Source organism: Buceros rhinoceros, unplaced genomic scaffold, assembly GCF_000710305.1.
Source record: "Buceros rhinoceros silvestris isolate BGI_N320 unplaced genomic scaffold, ASM71030v1 scaffold1685, whole genome shotgun sequence".
Lineage (NCBI taxonomy): Eukaryota > Metazoa > Chordata > Aves > Bucerotiformes > Bucerotidae > Buceros > Buceros rhinoceros.
In genome coordinates, this window is record NW_010413250.1 from 1 (window position 1) to 18,050 (window position 18,050).

At 36.7% G+C, this 18,050-nt stretch overlaps 1 protein-coding gene across 1 annotated transcript; it reads right to left on the reverse strand.

The window, feature by feature from the left end:
* Positions 1–641: 641 nt before the first annotated feature.
* On the reverse strand, positions 642–14,680 carry LOC104493884 (ERO1-like protein beta; the record flags this gene model as incomplete). Its single annotated transcript, XM_010136647.1, has 7 exons — positions 642–688; positions 780–900; positions 3,506–3,579; positions 5,468–5,550; positions 8,979–9,020; positions 9,414–9,497; positions 14,561–14,680. Coding segments are annotated over 7 exons (571 nt in total), but the record flags the coding sequence as incomplete, so codon positions are not given.
* Positions 14,681–18,050: the final 3,370 nt, after the last annotated feature.

Sequence of the window (18,050 nt, forward strand, 5' to 3'; positions counted from 1 at the left end):
GTTTATTTTTTAGAGAAATGAGGCACACCGACAGGGGAAAGCTGATTCATTTGGAACACCAGGTTTTAGTTTTCAATTTAAATTTGAAAACTTAAACCCCAAGTAATTGGCATACTTTTTTGGTTTTTTTACATTTTTGCAGATAACTGAGCCTTCCTAAATATCCACTATTTCTTCAAATAATGCAATTATTTGGACATTTGTAATAAACTACACATTATGGATGGAAAACATAGAGCCACATGACACTAGGATGACTATGAGCTAAAGTGATTAAATTAAATGCCTTAGGAAAAAATACCATGAATACAAGAGTGCTGCAATTTTTGTTGAACTTTAACTCCTTCCCATTCACACTGGAAACTTCCTGTGACACTTACTAAACAGTTTTGAGACTTGAGTTTTCATGTTAGTTCCCCTGACATTAACAAGCCTATTCATATGCATAGGATTACGCATGGATGTAATCAGGTATCACAAACCTCAGTCTAAATATTGAAAATGGACGGCTACTTCTGCAGAGGAAATTTAAAAAGCAGAAAGCACATCTACAGCCTATAGATTACTATTTCTATCACTTGTACTGCAACAGTCACTGTGTTAAAGGAACTGCATTAGAAAGTAAAACAGATGAGACCCACCCCTACTAGGCGCCAGTGGATTTAAAGGACGATAGACAGATCGAGGCCTAGAAAGTAAGTTAGAAAACACAAAAAATCAGTTTTAAGCTAAATTGAAATGCAAGTCTAAGAAACAGGCTTCCACTCCCTCACAATTACTTGAAGCAGTTTTCTTCGTAGATGCTGTTCCACACTCTCCAAGCAGAAGGCCCCTTGTATCCAGTGTAACGTTCTGGATTCAGCAGCAAATCCACATACTGGGCATCTGGAGATCTCTCATCTAAATAGGAAACCTTTTGTTACACATTCTAACTGATCAGTTAAAAAAGAGTCACACAATTAAATATAAATAAGAAGTCTCATAAAATACTATTGTGTCTTCCAGTTCATTTATAAATGCCTTGTACAGTAAAAACACAGCAATATACACACTAAATAAAAAGCTCAAAACTATGAAATTTAGTCCAAAGTCTCATGTGTGGCCATAATTTCAACAATGTCTGAACACCTTCTATGTGGCTTCTCCAAATCCACCATAAACACTTGTCATGCAGTATGTTCTCTCACCCTATGCTAAGAGATAAAACAGTGTTTTGTTTTAAATAGGCTTCAAATTCAGGGTTTATTTGTCTGACAGTATTTGGCTGGGGGTGGGATGGTGTTGCTTTTTTTAAGATGGGTATTCTGCTACAGGGGCTGCTTCATAAAGAAAAGGTCAAGGTGCATCTCGTAGTTGGGAAATATTGTATGTTTATTAGCTAAATCCCTTTTTTCCCCAGACACCCTTGCATACCGCCAGAAAGCCTGATTCACATGGCTTAACTAAGCAAACATTCAGCATAGTGCAGAACGCTGTGTTGTGTATGGCAAGAAAGATGTTATTTAAGCAGCATTTCAACAAGTTATATCCTCATCTCTAAAGATGACTACAAATTCAGGCAACATACCCAAAGAAAACTGTGGAACAGTACTCTCTGCTTAAAAACTCCATAAGAATAGAGACTTAAGTTTTGAGCTACAACCAGTAAAAAGCAGGAAGAATTCCCTCCTTTGAAATTCTAGGTCAGGAGCAACTCATGCTTAAAAAAACCCACATACAATAAAAGCCAGTAGTCCAGAGACTATTCATAGGAACAGGCCAAGCAGGGCCACTGAGTTATTTCCCCAGATGTCGAAAAAAGCCACATTAACAGAAAGTGAAAACTGCTCTAAAAAGAAGAGATGATTCTGCATGAGCAGTTAAGCATCGCTTCAGCAGTAGTAGCAAAAACAAACAAAAGACAGACACAAGACGCACAACAACACACTGAGTGCCAGATGAGACAAAGCCGAATTGTAGCTTGCTTTATTTTTTTGACAGCATAGCTAACCTAGGCAGATTCTACACTTTCTGGTCACTTGAAGTCTTCATTTTTTCTTCTTGTTATCCACATACAACTGAGTCTGTGGGGCAGTGCAACAGAAAGATGGAAAGCTGACCTGAGTTATGAAGTTTTTTTCAGCTAGATCAATTCCCTTATCTAGTTTAAGTCAAATAAAAAGCTAGCGAAAAGTAAAATTGATTATATAGTTTTGTGCTACAGTTGAGTGAATTAAGAGCTCTCTCACCACCAGGAAGAGAAGAGCTTCTACCTCCTCCCACTCACTCCCAGTAGTGATTCTCCCTCATGTCTCCCTGCTCCAGCTCACAAACTCACCTGATAAGCCAGTTCATCACAATAATCCAGGAGATGTGAGGGAGATGTCAACTTACTTTCCTGCTATTCAAGTACGCTGAATCAGCTTACCATGCAGAAAGATGCATGCCACAGCCAGTGCAAAAAAGAAAAAAAATCACTGGAAGAACACAGCTGGGGGCAGTACATCCTCCTTCTACAGGGCATGACATAAGGAGAGATGGAGGTACAAATAGGAACTACTTAAGTCAGTATTACTTCTAAAATAAATGCTCCTAAACTATACCTTTCCCAATTAAGTCCTCTTAAAAAAGGAAGTAGGCAGATTGAAGACAGCAGAAACAACAGCAGCTGATTGCATATGACAGTTCAGATCTACAGTAATGATCACCGACTATATTACAGAAACGGCTTATACAGAAAGTTTTTACAGATAAGACACAAAGGAAGTGCTGAAAGAGAACCATAGTTGTTAAGTCCATTACAGCTGCTACTTTCTCAGGTGACACTAAAGAACAGCTTAAAGGTAGCTTAAACATCTTGCATTATGACCAAGTCTTCCCAGCATAGAAAACTTCATTTATTTATTCAAAAGGCCTTTAGCCTTCCTGAACTTTGTAATTCCCATTATCTGAAAAACATTCTTTTGAGCTTTGAATGTTACAAGCAAATAAAAAGACTCAGGTATGTGGAGCAAAGGGAAGACACCATCTAGCATCCTAATGTTTTAACAATAAGAAAGTCCTCACAAATAAGGGTGAATTTAGTGCAGAGATCATTTGGAAACATAGGAAGGCTGAAAGAGCAAACTCTGTCCAAGCACAGACAGCAGAATAGCACCAAAAAATATAGTAAGAAACTGCATTAGCTGAGGGTAATTTGTCTTTTATTTGCACTAGACACAACTTTTGTGAACAGAACCTTTTTTAAAAAAAATATGCTAAACCCCTCCCATTTACCTTCTTTTTTATTTCCATAAAAGCCTCCTGTTCGCTATATTAACAAGAGGCAACAGGGAATGTGCACTGTGTAGACTACCAAATGCTCCTTGTAAAAAATCACATTCTTTGCATGTCAGATGATATGAACTGTCACATCCCCATTTACCACCAAAATTAAAAAAAAATGGTTATTTCCACAAAAACTATAATATTTTGTGTTTAAGACAGCAAATAAAACAAAAACTCTGAAGAAACTTAAACATTTTACCATCAAGTTCACAAAAATGATCCTGTGAATCATCGTATCTTGCCCAGTCAATGAAAGCCTCCTTACTTTGGTTACTGAGGGGAAAAAAATACATTTGATTTTAAACTTTTAAATAAACAACATCAATAAGATCTACATCCACATATAGTAGCTAACTTGGAAATAGGTTCTGAATTACTATATCTGAAACTTGAGATTATATGGAGCTACCACTTGTTAGCTGTGCAGAGATTCAAGCAGGCATCAACTGCAATACTGTAAAAAGTCATCTTTTAAACATTAAGACAGAATGAAAGATTTTGCCATCATTACTTGAGCAAACTGTGCAGGGGCTGTGCCTTCTTGTCCCTTGGGAGGAGCTTGGTAAAACACTTTCATACCATACATTTTTAATGCTTTTCAAAGTACTACTTTGTACTGTCAGGGGGGAAGGAGGAATCATATTTTCATAACCTGTACTTTTTAGTGGGAGAGTGGAAGTCTAAATGCCTCTTCAAAGATATACTATATTAATACGATTTAAATTAAGCCTTTTAAATAATAATGGTATTCCAGTCACCCCAGCATTTTCAAATGTGTACTGTACAGAGAGACAAGTACTTTGAAGTTCCCATGCTATGAAACACAAACAGTGCCAAAAGCTGAATGCTTTCCTCTACACTTAGGTGCAGCACAGAACTACTGATGCCACATTACTGACAGCAAAACGTAAGCAAAGTTAGGACTGGGAACTCTGCTCCAGGGTGCAACAAGGCACCCTGAATTAACGAAAACAACTTACTTTGTTCAGTCAAATCAGTGCTAGCTCGATTCTACAGAGGCAATTCTGTAACGATGAATTTCTAACCTGCTGCCAAATCACAACAGGAGACTTCACACTTGGCATTAGGCAAGGAACTTCTCCAGTAATTACTAGGGTGCAAGATTTGATAACCGCAAGAAATAAGAATTGATAAAGGAAAATAACCCAAGACCATGAAGATGACGCATTGCTAGGTAGAAAACATGGAGGTTTGCCTACAAAGCACAAATTCTTCCTGCACTTGCAGGGTCCATAACCTACTCTCTCTCAACTTCAATAGTCTATCCTACTCTTACAAAAGGCATTCTCTTTAGCTCACCATACATGTACTCAACCTCGCATTCTTTTGCCCTACAGGAGTGGAACAGTATTAATAGATTCTTATTTCCCCTGAAAAAACTCGGATAAGGGCTCTGCCCAGTCTGGTTTAAAACAACACACACCAGGCAGCAGCAGTCACTTTTTCATGGGAGTCCTTATCTGTCAGATGACAGGAAAGAGTTTCAACATATCTGTTGGGTAGATCTGCTGAAATCTGTGGCCAAATCTGTGACCTCTCCATTAACAGTTAAGAATTGAGTCTTCTGCTTGTTAAAGGTGGGGAATCTAGTAGAATGCAAGTTCTTCTAAGTGTTGTTCCACGTACTTTCCTACTCAGGAGCAACACCATCCTGCAGAATTCCTCCCACCCATTCTTTACTATACCTTGCAATAAGCAAGATCAGGGAATTGATCCAAGCTAAAAATAACTTTTCCAACAGAAGTAACTCAAAGCTCCCTGATTTGATTCACTAAATGATCACAAACAGGCACGTCAGTGTAACAGTGGGACAGAATCCCTTAATCCAGCACAGTCATCAAGAACAAAGACTGATACTGGTAAAAAGTACAAAAAAAGGTGGGTTTATTTGCAAGTTTCCTACAACTCCTGATGTTGTAAGATACTTCGTTCAAATAATACCACAGTGTCCTTTTTTTTTTTAAAAGAAGTCTACTTAACATATTTACCTTCCGATTTTCTTGCATCATTTCACATTTACTTTCTAATGGGCTAAGGAAAGAATGGAGAACAAAAACCAGCACGTTGCAAGAACAAGACAGACAAAATTAAATGCTCCTTTGTTACTACTTTTGTACTACTGTTGCAAATCACAGCATACCTTAAGGTACTGTTAACTGCTCCCAGTTTGTTAGCTTGCTCACAGTCTTCCAATTCTTTCGAATTATTTGCCGCTTTTGAATACTGTAAGACAGTTCACACTTAATATACAAATGAATTACCTAAAATTTTCTCAGAATAGGTGCTATGAAAGGTATTTCTAGGTTTAGTAGTGAACTGGCTAGTATCAGGGAAAATCATCAGATTCTAGAAGCAGAAAGTGATACTGGAACATTTCTTATCTCCATTTGTCTTCACTTAATTCCATTAGGCAAATTTTATTCTGTGGCTTTAACTATCACAGAAAATTCAGCTAAATATGTCAAAATTTTGATTGATTGGGGGTTTTTTTTGTTGTTGTTTGAATTAAATGGAGTTCTGAAGTGTTTCAGATACTTATTTACATTCTTGTAAAAGGATCTTGGAAGACAAGCAGTGTCATACCTATAAACATGTCTTGATTTTGCAAGCATAATCATACCCCAAGGTTCACTGGTCATTTCAGTAAGAAAATCTATCAGCTTTGGCCATCTTTCCCTCCTATTTCATTTAATGCTATTCATTGGCATGCTTTAGATATGCAAAGGTCTGGAAGAGAGGCTTTGCAAGCTGAACTCAAATTTTGATTATTTTAAACCCAAAACTGAAGTATTTAAGCTAAACTCTGATTCTACAGTATTTTTAGAAGAGTAATCCACTAAAATACTTACTATTAGAATACTTCTAAGGCAAACTGAAGATTAAATTCCACTGTTCTACAAGAATATGGTTATGTCAACAAGGAATTTAAGTCCGTCAGTTTAAAACTCAAAAAATCCTTCTAACACTTTTGAAACATAATAGATAGTATCAGTGCTTTCTTAAAAGATAAACAAACCAAATTTCCTCTTTTTTGAAGTTTTTGGTTTGGGGTTTTTTTGTGTGTGTTTTTGCAGATTGAGCCTTAGGTTTACACAGGATTCTAACTTGACACAATCCTTAAGAAATACAGAAAATTATTTGATGTTAAGTTACTTACAGCTTTTACATAAAGGTAAACTGCTGGTTTCCCTTCACTTCAGGGCACATAACATATTGATATGAAGGATTATTATCCAAAACCAGCTCAAAAAAAAAAAGTAAGCTAAAAGCTTTGGTCAGCCCTTCAGAAATAGCAAACAACAATAATTTGCTAATTTTTAAAATAAAAAATAGTTCATTTCTGAGGACATAGTTCATTTCAAGATGCCAGAGTCAAAGTATGACCACAACACATATCACAATATTTCTTGAGAGAAAGGATTTAATTAAAACTGTTAAGATGAGTAAGACAACTTGCTTTAAAAATGCATTTGTCAGAACCAATACAAGGAAAAATAGCAGATTCTACTGTAGACAAAGAAGTGAAGGAGATTAAAACACCCTAATAATTTAAATTTGTTAGGGCCCTTGACCATTACAAATATTTACTCTAGAAGGAACTTTGCACTCCATTTTTTTATCTGCCAGATATGGAGGCTCATTCTTTAGCATCATACAGATGTTAAATGGAAATATCTGAACAATTAATGGACCTGACCTAGAATGAAACTGGCATTGCTGGTGAAATGACATACTGAGATACTGAAATAAACATTCTGCATGTCTAGAGCTGCGAACCGATCCTTATCCCGAAGTGAAAAAATTAGTGCCAAGAATATAATCCTAAATTTAAGGTTTCAAACAGAATAAACATTCAAGTCTCAAAACCTGCTTGAGCAGATCCAGAGGAGGGCCAGGAAGACGATCAGGGGATGGAGCACCTCCCCTGTGAGGGTAGGATGAGCGAGTTGGGGTTGTTCAACCTGGAAAAGGGAAGGCTCCAGGAAAACCTTATTGCTGCCTTCCAGTACTTAAAGGGGGCCTACAGAAAAGATTGAGAGGGTCTCTGTCAGGGAGTTTAGTGATTGGACAAGGAATAATGGTTTCAAACTGAAAAAGGGTAGATTTAGATTAGATATTAGGAAGAAATTCTTTACTGCGAGGGTGGTGAGACACTGGAACAGGCTGCCCAGAGAAACTGTGGATGCCCCATCCCTGGAAGTGTTCAAGGCCAGGTTGGGTGGGGCTTTGAGCAACATGGTCTAGCAGAAGGTGTCCCTGCACATGGCAGGAGGGTTGGAACTAGATGATCTTTAAGGTCCTGTCCAACCCAAACCATTCCATGATTCTATGAAATGTTGCCAGGCTTTGCTATTCTCCAGTGTTTAACAGCAACAGCTATTGGATCAGTACAAAGTATATGTTCCTGCCAAAGCAGGATCACCTAGAGCAGTTTCTGGAAGAAAAACAGAAGACGTAAAGTACTAAGTTCAGCGTTGTAACCTTGAGTTACTGCACCCTGTCCCTTGCTTCAAAGTTTAATACAGCAGCTGTCATAACAGATCTTTAATGTCTAGCACCCCAAAATGTGTTCATCACACAAATATAACAGGACTATAGAAAGGGGCTACTCTGTGCCTCACCAGCACTATTTCAAAAAGCTTACACTGGTGCCAAAAGTCAAAAAGAGATCCTCTGTTGCTAACTGCACTTCTGTGGGGAAGTTGTGCAAGTGTAACCCTGGTCTTTATGGCTAGATGAGCTTTTAAAAGAAGAACTGTTCTCTCTATGGTTCAGCAAAAAACAAAAAAAAATCCCCCCCAAAAGCCTAAATAAAGCTGAAAGTTAACAAGCTCATCTACGTTAGGAGAAGGGCAATAGGAAACTGCACATAAGTCAAGCACTTAGACCACAGAAAACTTCTCCACAGGATTCTACACTGTATCTACTTAAGAGATTTTACCTCTCATTACTAAAAAGGTGCTGTTGGTTGTTTTCACCTTTACAAGGCAAACGCTATCAGGATGAAAGACAGAAACTGGCCACCTATGTCCCCAGAAGAAAAAAACAATACTTTAAGGATAATCCACAAGATGCAGGTCTTCCCCAGATGGACCAAGCACAGGCTAATAGTACAGAACTTGCATAGTCCTTGAAAGAAAACGTTCATACTAAGGTGAGTTTGATGTTTCCTTAAAATGGATATTAAATGAGATTGTCAGCTTCCCAAAGCAGCTATCCCAGTTTCTTTACTGTGATGAAAGCAAAAGGTGGCTGATTCTTCACTTCTGAAGTCTAACTCAATATGCTCATGTGAAGTATCTTAAGAACAGCATACTCTTTGGCTACTAATTAACACTTATATCTCTCAAGATTAATCAATCAGGAAGATCAAACGCCTACTAGAAGACTCCTTTCTAGAACAGTCTTAAAATGCCTCTTTCATTCACTGATACAGTGTTGCACAGTTCAAGCTATGACAGAATAACATGACAGTACCACCTATGACAGAAACACTATTATACATAAAAGTAAAAATGTAAAGCCACGTAACTGATCGGCTATGTTAACGATTTCATCACTGTGCCAAGTCTGAAGGTTTGTAATAAAAAGTCACATAGCTACTGTAATGTTAAGATTAATGTTAAAAACAATCAGAAAGAACTACTTACTTTGTTAGAGCTCCCAGCCTTAATCCCAACAGGTATTTTGCTCTAAAAATAAAAAAATAAAACCCAGTTTTTACACTGTTCCTAGAAATGATTACACTTCATTAAAATCTGCAAATTAAATGTAATTCCTGCAGAGGTAAAAGAAAACTTTTTAAAAAATCATTAACTTGCTCCCTTATCTTCTCAAAGTGTTATATCCAAAACAGTGCTAGAGCTTAGATAAGACATTCTTAAAGTTAGTAATTTTACCAATAAAAAAGACCTTAGAATACTTTGTATTTCTACTTTTGAAATGTAAAATAATTTTTTTGCCACTCTTATTTAAATTTAGGTTCTCATTAGGAAATATTGTTAGTATAATATTAGTCACTGCAAATTAGCCAAGTTTTTAACCAAAAAATAGTCTTTTTCTATTTTATATTATTTGATTCATACCTCAGGACAAGGCTCTACATGACAATCTTTGATAGAACAATGGCCATCATCAGCCCAAAACGGGCATGGTCTCTTCAGGTTTACCTAAACATACAAAACCAAGAGCTCACAATCAACAATTACATAAGGCAGCTTTAAAAAAAACAGTTGTTAGTATCAGGAAATACACTCAAATTATAGGAAAGGATACAAGGAAAAAGGGTTAAATTTAGTACTTTAAGTTTGTGGGTTTTGGGGGGGTTTGGGTGGTTGGTTGGTTTCTTTTAAATACTCTCCCTCTGAGCAAGGAAGCTGAAACTTGCTGCAGTGGACTTGTTAGTGATAATGGTCTCCTGTGGTCACAAACACGTAGCACATTAAAGCACAAATTAAATATCTCACTACTAATACAACTTCAGAACAGTAAATACACTACTAAAAAAAGGCAAATTAGACATAAGCAGCTCTAAAACGCTTGTACTTGTAATATACTGATCAAGAAAAAACATTTGATAGAGGACAGACTAAGGCACAAGTTTACTAATTCAAGTAAGTGCTTGGGTCATTTCATATTTCAAGCAATAAAAACCAGCAATCTTTACTAAGCATCATAGCTAGTAACGGAAAAATGGGTATCATGATGGCCTCAAATTAGAGAGCTGGTATAGTACAGATATATGTAATGAAGAGAAATCACTTCAGCAACATTACCAGCAAATCCTGTGATGTTTAGTGCTTCTATTTGTCATCGAATGGCACAATAAAGGCAGGGGGTACATGTATATTAGTATATACCACATGGCAAGAGATTTACTTTACTACACTTGGATTGTCAATGTGAAAGTCAGTGAAAGAAAAAAAAATTAATCCCAGCTTTCTTTTACATAGCCACATACATACTAACAAACATTAATGATAAAAAACCACTTTGACCTCACCACTCCTAAACTGAAGAATACAGACTAAAGGTTTTCTGGCATGGTTAAAATGAAACACTGCAAATCTAACCTTTGAAATCTAACATTACAAATAAAATACGAAGCATTTACCCTCACTAGCAACCACTATTTTCAAGATAAGTCAGTTTTAATACTTTCAAAGTAAAAAAACCCCACAGAACACAGAAATTACTTAAATTATTTTACTTTGTTTTCCTTTAGTACAGCTTGTACTACTTCTCTTCAGCTGATAAATGCTACTCAGGAAGATATTCAGCTGAAGTCACTACTTTCATCCAACACGCTACACCTTGAACGATATATCACTTCTTATTTGTAACTGTTGCAGATAGTGAATTTGATTCTCTACTCAGACACAGCAAGGGTTTTATAAAACACACTGAAAAATTAAGTCTAATACCGCATGGATGGCATCAGGACTTAGAGCATTTTCCACATAAACATGGAAGAATTATAAATGTGCTTATAAAAAATAATTAAATCTATATATCTTAAGTTAGAAAACTAGTCCTTACGCTATCTTATGGAAAAAATAGTACAGTAAATTAATAGCTACACACTATAAAGAACAACATTCTTGCTGTACCTAACAGGTTATAAGGTTGGGACTAAACAACTCATCTATTTAGTATTTGGAAAAACATGTTTTCTCCTTGTGTGTATGAATGTTTTTCTAATTCATGTAATTTATATTCTATACTTTCACTTTACATAAGGAGAAACATAGGCAGGAAGCAAAGCTTGAACACTGAGTACTGTAGTGACTGAACAGCCCCTTGGGCAAAGAATTGGTAACTGGACTCTAAATCCAAAGCTCTGATCAACCCCACTGCATATGGTATCTGAAGGGTTCCTGATAAAAGAAACAATCAAAACTCAAATCTTCTAATTTGGAGAAAAACTGAAATCACTGAGCCATCTGGAACAACTATTCCATTAAAAAAAAACAAACAACTTTATGCTTTGAACACATTTAACTGGCAGAGTACGTTCGCACTGGATCAGTGATTTGCTTTAAGTGGCCTGCTTTTGGGGGAATACAGTAACAGAAACCCAATGGTTATATTCACTGAATTGTGAAACCAGAGTCTCAGCAACAACAACAAAAATAAAATTCAATTTTTTTCCCCCCAGCATTATATACACTATGCTGAGCATAAAAACAGATCAGTATGCCTCTGATACAAAGCAGGCACAATATGAAGAATCTGAGATGCATTACAGCCAGATTTTACTCTTCCCCCAGTCTATTCTCTAAATTTCTATAGCTAAGAAAAATCAAAACTATGTACCAGAAATAAAGAAACAACCTTTAATGCTTGAAGGATAAATTCTTTTGTGGCACTAGCTATACAAATTAAAGCAAAACAAGAAGAGTTGCCTCTTCAAATGTTCTGTCAATACCACAAAAGATCCCCAAAGAGCAAAACTTGATGTTTGACTTGCTCAACTGCCCTTTATTATACTAAATTCTTCTGCCAAACCTTTCAGCAAGGAAATTCTTTCTATATTTTCAAAACAAGCATACAAAATAGACTGCCATATAATATCTAAAGAAAAAACTGTTTTCCAGGATTCCATGTTGATGTACTTATTCAGCATGACTAGGAATTATAAATTCAGCTTTAAAATGTTAAAGAGACTCCTCAGTCAAAAAAACCCTTACAAGACATTAAGCAGATGGTATGACTTCTTAGGAGTGATGACAACTACCTTCTAATTACGGGTCAAGCTATGCTAGCACAGATACATAAAAAGCAGAGATTTTAGGTTGCATTTTCCCCTTCCATTTCCTCTATGCAATTCACAAACATCATCCTGAGTAAAAAAATTCAAAAAGTAAAATTTTAGAATTTTTTTTACTTGTTCACTCAACTTTTTTTTCAATAAAGCACAAAGAAGTGATAATTTTACATCACCTTTACATTAAGACCTATTATATAAAACATGCCTCTCCCATCAATTTCTACCAAAAAAAAGACCAGCAAACATAGTTAGACTAACCCTTCTGCAACGTAAACAATTAAAAAATGTTAACACACTTAGGAAGGTACAAGCAACTAGGCAGTCGCTGTTCTTACACAGAGGAACACTGTAAATTTAAGAACGCTGTTTAAACTGCAGATTAATGCAGAAAGAACAACCTGCAAACCGAGACATACTAGTCTCAGAATGATTCAAGAGCACTAAAAACCAGCGCACATGCACACACACACAGATTTCTGAGACAAACTGAGGTTGTGAGGTTGTGTTGCACTTGTACTTTAATCAATACCAATCATGTACTGACTACACAAAACGTTCTTCTACTTTCTTCAGGGTCTGAAGTATTATATCTCATTATAATTTAGAGTATTATTCAATATTTGTCATAGATTAGAAGTTGGATTCCTTATCGTAAGGCTTCCATAGTTGGTGTGTTTTGATGTATAAAACTATAGAGACAAAACTTCTTATTCCTTTATTTCTTCCATTGAGAAGTGTTCCACTCTCTATCCAGAAACCACCTAGCACAATTCCAGCAAGACTAAACAGGAAGTTTTCTTTGGCCTTTAAATAAAAATTAGCTAATCCATTCAGTATTATACACTAAAGTTTTAGGCTTTTTATGGCTGTTGGACCAGTATCACAACAGGGATACCATGACTGTAGTTACAAAGGTTCATGATCCAAATTCCTATTAAAAATTAAACAACTTCAGAGGAGTGTTTTCACTCCCAGAACAACTATACTCCCCACATGCTTATTCAGTATTTAGCAACACGGTAGTTGACCTAGACAATCATTGCCTGCCCTCACAATTTCCACATCCATCTATATGATTAATAGCACTTCGATGATTCTGTTCAGGGACATTAAAAAAAAAGAACAAACAAAAACCCTTCTGTTGCCTTTCAAAGGGAAAAGGGTGAAAAACATTCTGATTAACTCAGTTTAGTTGTTTAACAGAAATGCAAGTACTAAATAACATGTGATAATGGGTGGACTCACATTGGCCATTTTAATAGCCCATCTGTTAAGAAGATCAGTATGGAAGATGAGGTAGGCTTGCAACACAGCATTGAAGTATGACTTGCAGCTCTAAATTTGCAGGATGAAATTACTGTTGTATAAAACCTTGTATACCTGTTGCTCCTATTCTACAAATACTTTTGTTTTGTATCATTCTGTTGCCTCTGGAGAATCTAATTACTACTACTACATGATGTATTATCACTGAAGACGTGCATATCTCCTGAAAAGTGAAGTTAGAACTGTACTGTTTAGCAGGAGGAGATTCAGGTTGAAGTTCTACCTTACTGCTTGCTCAGACTAGAAAGGGAAGATTGTAGCACTTTTTTTTCCTTCTTCACATTCATAATCCCATCTTGCATGAGTTTAATACTTTTCTGATTTCAGATCAGCTAGATAACTTTCTACATTCTGCAAAAAAATCCAAACCAACCAAACAAAAAACCCCAAACATAAGACTAAAAATCTACCAGGTTAAAGAGATGCATTGGCCTAACGCACAGAAAAGCCCAAGAGCTAAAAGAGGGAAGGGGTGGATTGGTCTGCCCTAAAGGAGTGTAACCTCCTTTTTCAAGTGGCAGGAAACCATCTGATTAGCTCAGTCAAAATGCAGCCTCACTTTCAAGTTAACCATATCTGAAAACAGAAGTATCAGGCTTCAAAGTCTTATTTTGCTTATCAGATTCTAATACAGAAGAAAAAAGTGTTTGAAGTCCTAAAGAAGGGGCATTACATACTACTTGCAAATTGAATATTTTTACCTGTTTTTCAAAGGAATAACTGTTCTCTAGATAGCAAATACTAAAATCAGAACTAAGACAGCAAAGGGAAATCATTGCAATATTTCAATTTCAAATTATGCACATTTCTTAGAAGACAAGTTCTGCACACTGTCAGAAAGCTCATATACAATCCTTTTCTGGAAGCAGCAGTACAAAGATGCTACCTTTAAAATTACCACTTATCAGTTGAATGAAAGCAGTCATGATTTACTGCCACTGACTCCAGGATTAACACAGCAAACACAACTTATTACCAACATAACTGTCAGGGACTGAAAACCTGTTATAACCAAATTAAAGAGCTGTGGATTTCTAAAAGACAACTTTATATTGACAAGTTGATTTGATATGTAATCCTCCCTGTATTTTCTGGATTTTATTTAAATTATTTAGGAAAATACCATTCTAATTGTACCTTGTAATATCTGAAGTAATCACGTTCTTGCAGTTTTTGTATTTTAGGGAAGATCTTGAAAGTATTGAAGTCATCGATGCTTTCTATGTCACATAAACAATCATCTAGGACTCCTGTGAGCTATGAAAAAAAACGTAAAATTCATTTTTAATCAAGAAATGCAATATTAACTACAGAAAAATCCTCTAAAAAGATGACAGTCAAAAGAAATACTAATGAAATGCAGTTCCATTTCAAGTACTTTATTTCTCATCATTAAAATACCCTACAACATACCTTACGCATTCAGAATTAGAAAATAACAGACCTTAGTACTTTTTTTGAGCTCAACTCCACCTCCAAATGCAATGCTGAATCAGTGTTAGACTAACACTTGCAGCCCTGAAATTTACTGACAGATTCAAAATACAGAACTTTATGCAGAACCAGCAGCGAGATTTTAAAATTACAAACACATGGTATACTAGCAAATCAGAGCTGCATACAAAGTATTCTCCTACCAAACACTCATTACCTGAATTGCCTAAAAACCCACCACAATCACGCATTGTCATCTTATTTCTATAATTTTTCTCAAAGTGTAAGAACTCTCCAGCTAGTTTCTTTAGAGGCATGGAAAAAAGGGGAATAGATACTTCTGCGCCCAAGATGTTAGTAACTTCACAGTAATTTCTGCATATAAATACAAGGGAAACCAGGTGCAAGCACCTATATTGTAAGGTTATAATTACTGCAAAATTAAGTCTGAACTTTCCAGGTTGCATTCCTCTTTTGGCAGCAGGAGAGCAAGCGGGTTCAAGGTACCGTGCTAACTTCAGACCACCTCGAGGAAAAGGAGGGCACAGATGTGCAGAGGCACCAATGCTAGCACAGGAGAGGAAGGCAGCACTGTGCAAGTAGCAGAGAAGACAGGTCCAACTAACTCAGTTGGATGAGTTATATGAAGCTATGGCAATGCTTTTGCTGAAAACCTGACAGCGTTTTAGTGAAAGGCAGAAACACTGAAAGCGTGAGTTTGTGAACATTTCTATGATAAATTTCATTAAATCTAAACTAACTACTCCTAAGCATACGTTCTTAAACAACTGTAAGGCCTTTCAAATGCAAGTTTGAAGGCTTTAGACTGTATCTACGGGAATGGAACCAAATATTGATGTTAACTACACTATTCTTCAGTCAGACATTCATCGACATACATGACGGCCTAGAAAGCACATAAAATAGGAAAGCCCACACATCTTATATCTTGCATAGGCTAACTTTCAAAAGGTTATGTGTAAAAGGAGACAAAGGAAAAATATTTATCGCTTGTTTTTTCTTTCCACAGATTTCACGTAGATGAGATTATCTCATATTATTATTAGAGATCACCTAATCTGTTTTAAGCATGATAAATCACTCCACTACTTTACAGAACAGATACCCTTATATAACCAAGTTTGATACAAGAGTCACTAGGAACCAAATTGTAGGCTTCTGCTCTTTTATGAAGCATAAAGAAGGCCTGGAAAATGGATTTTCCCCAAGCCCCTATGAGAATAAAGAGGTGAGGGTATGGCAATAAAACATTTAAGTAGAAAATTCACCTTATATATATATCCTACTTTTCCTGTGGCGCTAAACAGGGTGTCACAATTCTGCAGAGCAAATGTGGCAATGAAGTAAAACTCACTGAAGGGAAGTTACTTTATCCAAAGTCTTCCATGCTGTTATGCTTGCCTGCTTAATGTTATACAACTCGAACCTGGTCAAACAGCTATGAAAGAGCCTATATGCAATTACTGGTTTTTCACAAAGCCAAGAAATCTCACAGCCCACATGACTGACAACTTCTAAGTCAGAAGACAAAACTTATTGATCCTTACAGAAATAAAATGCCCATAATATCTATAAGCTATGATTTCATTACAAATTTCAAATTTCCTTATTGGTCACACTTATGCAGAAATTAATTTTGCAGTTAACACCATACCACAAAGCAAAGAGCAGTACATTTCATTATAGTATAAAAAGGCAAAAAGGTAACTCTGAACATCAAGTATTATTAAACTATATTAACAGGATAAGTGAAGAGCAATAAGTTATTAAGCTGAACGCTGTAGGAAAGATCCAAGAAATTTTCTTTGGACTCAGAAGATAAAGTGTGGAAAACTATTTTGATGATGACCTCAGGAAGCTATCCACTGCTTGCAAAAATATTTTTACAATCTATGCAAAACTGAAAATGCTTTTTCAGGGGAAAATGTTCCAAATAAACGTGCAGTAGTTAGGCTCAGTGTCAAATCCCCACAAAAAACCAACCCCAAACCTGCAGTCTTTTTATTGGAGTAAGGGAGAAAACTAACAGAGGTCACACCTTTGCCTGGTGTCCCTGATAAAGATCTCAACTCTAAGAACCTCTTTCAAAATGTAGTAGTTTACTTAGAACACTATGAAGTTTCAGAAATAAACTCTCCCCCAAGAGCTAGAACTGGTCTAAGAAATTATTGAGAGAAAAGTCAATTTAGAGTAACAAGAGCAAGTAAATGGAATTCTCCATCTCCTTCTCACAACTTTTTCAAAACTGGAACAGTTAACTTCCTGCATACAAAAAACAACAAAACCAATGTTTGCCTGAAAGGTATGCTCCAAAATTCAGCTATGCTATATCCGTACCAAACCACAATTTATAAAATGGTTTGATGGCACATATGAAAGACCGATACTGTGCATCAGTGGAGCCAGATCATAGTACACGAACAGGACAGCAACACAGGCTTCAAGTACACCAGTTAAGAGTTTTTAATTGGTCCAGGTGTAGTCTTCAGAGTTCTCACTTTTGTAATGATGGAACACTCTAATAGAACATCATTTCATTTTTGTCAACACCTCGATCACACCAGTGAATTCTTTTTCAAATTGGAGACATTAAAATAAGAACAGTGTATTACACGGTTAAAATTACGTAGTGCAAGACCTACTTTGCTATTCACACAATTGTCATTTTGCCTTTTTTAACTGAACTATACCCACTAACTTTAGTAAAAAAGAGCCTAACTGTCATCATCACGGCTTGGCTTCACGAACGAAGATCTGGGAAGGGCTTTTCCCACGCTCACTGCAAGCGATGAGTGCACCCTTCGGGTCTGCGCGGTGGATTTTTTAGGTGAGGCGCAGCGTGCGCGGAACTGGCTCCACACTTTACACCTGAGGTTCATCTGCCAGGGCCTAGCTAGCTTGGACAGTGACAGCGAAGTCCTCGGGTCGTAGGTTTGGTTAGAGTGTCCTTCTCTTAGATGATGGATGCCTTACAAGGCTAAACGAGCTCCATCTGCCCGGGTTTGGAGTCAGAGTTGTCCTTCTCCTAGGATGGCTGCCCAAAGGCTAGTGAGCCCATCCTGCCCGTGGACACACTTTGTCTGACCCTTCAGTTGAGACCTGTCTGGCCTGGGAGACCCCACCAGAGGCACATGCCACCACCAGCACAGCTCTCAACCTCACAAGGGCACGC